Source organism: Anarhichas minor, unplaced genomic scaffold, assembly GCF_050575085.1.
Source record: "Anarhichas minor isolate MPS153535 unplaced genomic scaffold, ASM5057508v1 ptg000026l, whole genome shotgun sequence".
Taxonomy (NCBI): Eukaryota; Metazoa; Chordata; class Actinopteri; order Perciformes; family Anarhichadidae; genus Anarhichas; species Anarhichas minor.
This window is the reverse complement of record NW_027466472.1, coordinates 75,906-82,802: the sequence shown is the minus strand read 5'-3', so window position 1 is coordinate 82,802 and position 6,897 is coordinate 75,906. Positions and strand designations below refer to the sequence as shown.

General features: G+C 39.7%; 1 protein-coding gene across 1 annotated transcript; it reads right to left on the bottom strand.

The window, feature by feature from the left end:
- Window positions 1-2,625: 2,625 nt before the first annotated feature.
- Window positions 2,626-5,162, bottom strand: sebox (SEBOX homeobox). Its single transcript, XM_076099893.1, has 3 exons — window positions 4,970-5,162; window positions 4,223-4,440; window positions 2,626-3,330 (listed from the first exon to the last, which is right to left on the bottom strand). The coding sequence occupies exons 1-3, from the start codon at window positions 5,073-5,075 to the stop codon at window positions 2,626-2,628; spliced, it is 1,029 nt and encodes a 342-aa protein (XP_075956008.1). The 5' UTR covers window positions 5,076-5,162.
- Between the last annotated feature and the right edge of the window lie 1,735 nt (window positions 5,163-6,897).

The window sequence follows — 6,897 nt, the reverse complement described above, 5'->3', positions numbered from 1 at the left end:
CGGATTGTGTTCTATATTTTTGTTATTGTCAACAAATTACATGACGAACAGAGAACCTCGTCCATTTTCAAAATTCATCCATTTTGTTCCTCTAGTCTGATCCATAAATATTAATAAACATGAACAACTCTCCCCCCAAATCCTAACACTAGAGGAACAAAACTCAAATGAGTGATGTCGAAAACAAACTTGAGCAGCTCCAAACATCCAAGTTTGAAACCTACATCTCTGGTTTTATTTAATATTCTGAGAGTTTTCTCTGCTGAACATCCCGCAACAGAAAAGTACGAAGGTCAAACAACCAGAAAGCGAATAGAACGATGGCCGAGCGTCAAGGGAGAAGGAAACGCTGAATTTGTCAAAGATTTCAAATTTAATTAATTAATCATACATAATTAAAAACGAATTATGTACAACCGTTATAAATACAAACAATACATAATTCAGAAAGATAATTGTATTAAAAGTGTTCAAATTGACCCGTTTAACACAAACTTCCTGCAGTGATTGTGTTTTTATTACGCATCTACTATCATCTATTACTAAGTATCTACTATTTGGGTTATTTGTACAGCTTATCAGTTCTGTCCTGTTACTCTTATGCATTAAATATAAGATGAGATATCTATAAAATATGTCACTTAGTTGGGTGTAGTCTCTTAAGGAGAAACGTTGAATAAGATATATCGTGGTTAATCTATTGACTGTAAACAAAATGTATAATAGCACCACCTTTATCCTGTAAGATTTGATACAGTTTGATGTTTTGCATCAGTATAATATTAGTTATACTTCCTTTTACTGAAACTGAGCGAAAAAAGTTCTCAGTAGAGCAAACTCCACAGATGAAGACCGTGCGTTAAGGCTGAAAGCTCTGGAAAAACCCTCTTGAGCTGAGTTATTTAGTGAAGTTTTATTTTGCCCTTTGTTTTGACTCAATAACCCACCAGCTGTGACACCAGATATTAAATACTGTTGTTGAATTCTGTTCTCATGCAGCTCCACCTGACAGATGTGCTAATGATTCCTCTCAGAGAGACACAAAAACAAACGATTACTTGAACGTGACGTGAAGACTGACGGAACAACAACACACGTTGTCTTATTACTTCATACGACACGCTGGATCTGTTTCATCATATTATTTATGTATTCTGTTGAAAACTATCCCGTCCTCTTCATATCAGAGGAAAGATTAAAAATATGTAACTACATCTGGAATACAAAAAAAAAGAAAGTATCTTCCTAAGATCTGAGATTTGACACCCGGATTAAAGGTTTACTGAAAGATTATTCGGTATTAAAGATGATTATGATATGCAGAGATCTCTGTCATGTTTGCCTCTGTATTATACCGCTCATGTAATATTTCAAAACTTAAATCCAGGCAGAATTACAGAGGCTGTAAGCTGATAGACCCTGAGCTTTAATTTACTTCTTATTTTTTCATTTTCTGATACTTACAGTATCAGGAATATATTTTGATTATTTCTGTCATGGTATCTTACCGCAAAGGAATCATTTTAATCAGGATGTTTTGAAAGATAATACTCGCGGGGACGTAAAGCATTAAAACATGCCGCGGTTTGTCCAGCTTACAGCAGGAAAAACAAGGAGAGGAGCTCACTGTTATGAATCCTTCACTTCGTCCTATTTATTCAGAGAAAAACACCAAAAACGAGACGAGAAACACGAAGGAGTCTCCACATATTTTACACATTCTCTGGCTCAGTTTTCACAACGAGAGATTCAGTTTCATCCGGCAAACATTTGTGTTTATCTTTGTGTTGTGTGTCTTGTATTTGTTCTTTCTTGTACTTTGTGTTTTTATTCTGTTTGTTCTCTTTGTTCTGGAATCCCAAAGGACCACGGATGCAAATTAGCTTAATGGTAACTTTTAAAATAAAATAAATAAAAAGAATCTCACATTGCACACAAGTCAGATTAGGTAATACAACACTGCACATTTATCCGGGCGTAACAACACAGTATCTATTGTAATCATTTTAAAATAATAAACACCTCCTGTGGTGGTTTCTTCCTCAACATCAAAGGAATAAAATGTGCAATTTCAACAGAAGTCAGTAATTTACTTTTTAAAGCTGCAATATTGCTGTAAATGAACAGCAGATAAAGTCGACTAAAATCTTTAAACTAAATTAGGCCAAAAATGTTCTTTTCAAACAAGACAAAATTATTTACTTTTTCTGTTTGTTTCTATTTAAATGTTTAAGTCTAATTTAAAACTGGAAATAATAAACCATAACTTACTCTACAATCAATTCATTACATTTGACGTTTATCAAAACATTTCTTTGTGTTTTACCTCTTCATATATTTGATGTTTGAGGTAAAGTCACTGTGTTGTAATTCTGCTCACCTGCTGATCTTAAAGGGACAGTTCACCCTAAAATCAGAAATACTTGTTGTGGAAACTGAGCCAGAGATGTGAGGAACATATTTAAAGCATGACAGGAACACACAAAAAGACAAACCAGCAACAACTGGAGAACAGAAGTATGAGGAACAGTCCGCTCTGGTACCACACAGGACAGATGTTGACAGATGTTGACACAGGAGAATATAAAGGAGTCTATAGAAGTATTGATAGTTCCCTGTTGGTGATCAGAACTCCAGGAAGTTGGTGACGATAGCAGCGTTGTAGATCAGGTCTGAGATGTAGCCCATGGAGGTCTGTGGTCCCATTTGCGGGTGGTGATGGTGTCCCTGGCCCTGAGCCACCTCCCAGTACACCTGCTGAGGGTGGGAAGGAACCACCTGGTCTACAGAGGTGTGACCTCCACCTCCACCTGCAGCGCCAACACCGCCTCCGTACACGGCCTGATGGGCCCCAGAAGGAGCCACTGCGCTCTGGGGTTTAAAGTTCCTGAAGGCCTGGTAGGACCGGGCGGAGGCCGAGTGGTGAGGCTGCCTGCTGCCGGGCTGAGGGAAGGAACCAGGAAGGAACCCGGGGAGCGGCGGTCCCAGGTGCTGCCGCTGGTGGTGCTGGTGGTGGTGGTGGTCCTCCTCCCAGAGACGAGGCTCCGAGGGTTTTGAGGAGCCCGGCGTGGGCTGGAGAGATGAGGAAGATGGTGGCGATGACACGGGGTTGCTGTAGATTTGGATCCAGTCGGAGTAGATTTGCGGGACTTCTTCGCAGGAGTGGTTCTGCTCCGGTCTGAATATGTCCGCCAGGGTGGTGGAGGAAAGGAAAGCAGCGGTCACAGGACCAGGGGAGGGATCAACAACCCCTCTACCTCCCAGGGGCTTGGTGGACTTGGGGAGCCTCACAGTTTTGATACTTCTGGCTCTTCTGTTTTGGAACCACACCTGTGGAAAACAAAAAGATATTCCTGTCATCATTTGGAGTTGGTTTTGGCGGTCCCTGTGGACTAAAGTGGTAGTGTGTCTGAGCTCCAGACTCCCTTTAGAAAACCTCTCATTTTACTGCAGCAGGGTCTGACAGTCTGCCCCTCTTAGTTCTGGTTCTCCCGTGCCTCCCTTCCCTCCAGCGGGTCCAGAGGGATGGGTTCCCAGAGAGGAGAAGCTCTGCTCCTAGAGGAGGAGGAGGAGGAGGAAGAGGAGGAGGAGGAGGAGGAGGAGGAGATGGAGACGCTGCTGCTGCCGCCGGGAGCTGAGCTCTCCTCCTCCACCCAGAGCTCCGTCTGCAGGTCCGAGGCTGCAGGTGAAGCCGGATCTATGTCTGTCCACGGTGGACTGGTCTCTGCTGGAGGATCTGGGTCTGTCCACGGTGGACCGGTCTCTGCTGGAGAATCTGGGTCTGTCCGCGGTGGACCGGTCTCTGCTGGAGGATCTGGGTCTGTCCACGGTGGACCGGTCTCTGCTGGAGTCTGAGCTGAAGGAGTTTCTGGTGAACCTGCATGAGTTCATCTGGTTTCACCAGAATCCGACCCGGTGGCTCCGATGACGAGCATTAAGAATAACTCTATAGAAACAGACCATCTTCTCTCTGATGGTCTCTTTACTGATGGAGGTCTGATAGAGGATCAGGACTACACTGAGTCTGGTTCATATAGAGGATCAGGACTAAACTGAGACTGGTTCAGGACCAGATAAAAGTTCCTCACAGTGACTTTAATACTGTTTGTGGGACCGCCCCTATTCAAATGTAATACCTGGATCAGTAAGTAAGTTTTTCTCATCAAAAACATTGATGGATTGTGTTCATATAATAAATGACAACACTGATAAAGAGACTCACCTGTATCTTGCTCTCGGGCAGGTGTGTGTGTGCGGCCAGCCTCTCCCTCAGCGTGATGTCCGGGTACGGGGTCACGGCGAAGGCTCGCTCCAGCTCGGACAGCTGTGCTCGGCTGAAGATGGTCCTCTTCCTCTTCCTCTGGCCCTCCATCAGACCGGCGGTGACGGTGACGGCTCTGTCCGGGTCCGGAGAGGACACCGCGCTCTCACTGCGGGCTTCTTATAATAACACCAATCAAAGGAGGTGACACAAACAACATTTAGATATAAAATAATAACATTAATAATAAATAAATCAATATGAAATAACAGACATTAACAGCGAGGGAGAGAAAAGCATTTAAATATTTAAATGTAATTGTTTAGGATGGAAACGCAGTGAGTTGTGAGTGCGATTAATAAATACATTAAATCATAAGCTATGGGGTATAAAAAAAAAAACTTACACCGAAAAAAAAGTTCGATTTTTGATTTTACAGATACATCTTTGGGGCAATTTGCATGATTTTTAATATTTTTTTTCGTGTAGGCCTTATATTCTCATACGCAGTTGTTTTAAAAAAAATTTCATTTCATTTAGATAATAATTTGTGATTTTTGTAACTGCCCTATTTTTCCATTAAACGTGTCATATTATTCAAAGTTACTTCAAATTATTCAAATTATTTCAGTTATTTAAATGGTTGATTTACATGTGCTGTGGTTTCTCGAGTGGAAGCCAAACATGGAATCTAAATGAGATTCTTACCTTTGCAGTGATCCGGTTCTTCTTCAAATAACGCTTTAAAATCCATCATGTCTCTGCTCTGGTTCTGCTTCAGTAAAGAGAAGTCTGAGTCCATGAACAGAGCCATCACTCACTGAAGAGTCTCTCTGGAGGAGTGACCGCCTCTTATACCAGCATCAGGGGACACCACCCACACCACCACACCACACCATCACCACACCACCACCACATCAGGGGACACCACCCAAACCACCACACCACACCACACCACACCATCACCCACCACACCACCACCCATCAGATCCAGGATCCAGGTGTTGTTCACCTCTGAGAACCTTGTTTTCATGCTGCACTGCATTATTTGTTATGATCAGCCTGGTTATGAAGAGTTTTTGGGGGTTTGTGGTATCGTAAAGATGTGTATTGTTATAATAACAGATGCAGCATTCCAGAAATATATTATCATATATTTAGATAATTAATTAGCCGATAAATGATGAAACCTTATCTGACAATGTGTCTCATTTAATTTGGGAAACTCTTTGGAAATAAAAAAAAAAATTTTAATCAATTCGACCAAATACTGAAGTTAAGAATCAGTCGGAATAAAAAGGAGCCGAATGTGCACGTATTGATATAATGACCCACATTTGTATTTTAAATATATAATTTTTGAAACAAACGTGTCTGTCGGACTCACCAAACGTTTACATGTTGAGATAATAGCCATCGAATATTTCCACAAAAGTTTCAAAGTAGGTCAGATTTAATCCGCTGGAGTGAAAACAGCTCAGCAGTGAAATAATAACTAGATTCTGAAAACTTCAATCATCTTTGCACGGAGAGATCTTCTTCTTCTACTGTTAAGATGCATTCACAAAACCAGATGTAGAAAACAATCCATCTATCTGTCAGTCAGTCAGTCTGTCTATCTCTCTCTATCCATCCATCTTTTAAATATAAGCCGTGTCTGATCTTAATTCAGTCTAAAGGTAACAGGTTTGTACGAAGACCAAAATCCATCGAGTTCACCTCCAAAATCATAACCTCTGACAACTAAATAGAATTTACAACAATGAGAATAATTTACTTCTTACATAAAATGAAATGAATTAAAACTTCAAATATTGTTAATCAAATATAATAAAAAAATTATAAATAAATCAAAAATTATAAATGTTATATATATATACACATATATATATATATATATATATCCTCATATATATATATATATCATTTTGCATTTATATATTTTAAAGGATATATATAGATTCAATTATATATACATATATATATACAGTTGTGTGAAAAAGTGTTTGCCCCCTTCCTGATTTCTTATTTTTTTGCATGTTTGTCACACTTAAATGTTTCAGATCATCAAACAAATTTAAATATTAGACAAAGATAACACAAGTAAACACAAAATGCAGTTTTTAAATGAAGGTTTTTATTATTAAGAAAAAAAAAAAATCCAAACCTACATGGCCCTATGTGAAAAAGTGATTTCGGATGTTAAATATATTTTACTATAATGCAGAAATCTCTTAGATGCTCATTAAGGAACACAATGTCCACATTTAGGTGTCAAACTGTACAATTTATTGATTTCATTTTCCATATCTCTCAACTCATCGTCTCAATATCACAGCATTTGTGGATGTAAATACCAGTCAGCAACACACATATCATATATTTAATCCGATATTTTCACCGTGCGCTATGCTTCAACACAAACCGTTCAGTTATACGTTTGTGAAACACACTTCCTCTCCTCTGGTGCAAATATTAAAGATTAATACGCACTTTCAAACACGTGCGGTGCTAATAAAGATGTATACAACACAGCAACTGTTGCACTCTTATCTCAACTACACACAGAAAAACAACTAGTGTTGACAAACCAACCCGTGACGTTTGTGTGTGAACTCATCTTCTTCATTACAGCT

What these genes read in the sequence shown, in the direction of transcription:
- sebox (XM_076099893.1), bottom strand. Translation starts at nt 5,075, where the DNA reads ATGGCTCTGTTCATGGACTCAGACTTCTCTTTACTGAAGCAGAACCAG. An exon ending in AGAACCGGATCACTGCAAAG is followed by an intron (nt 4,441 to 4,969) that starts GTAAGAATCTCA and finishes TGTTATTATAAG; the next exon opens with AAGCCCGCAGTGAGAGCGCG. An exon ending in TGCCCGAGAGCAAGATACAG is followed by an intron (nt 3,331 to 4,222) that starts GTGAGTCTCTTT and finishes TGTTTTCCACAG; the next exon opens with GTGTGGTTCCAAAACAGAAG.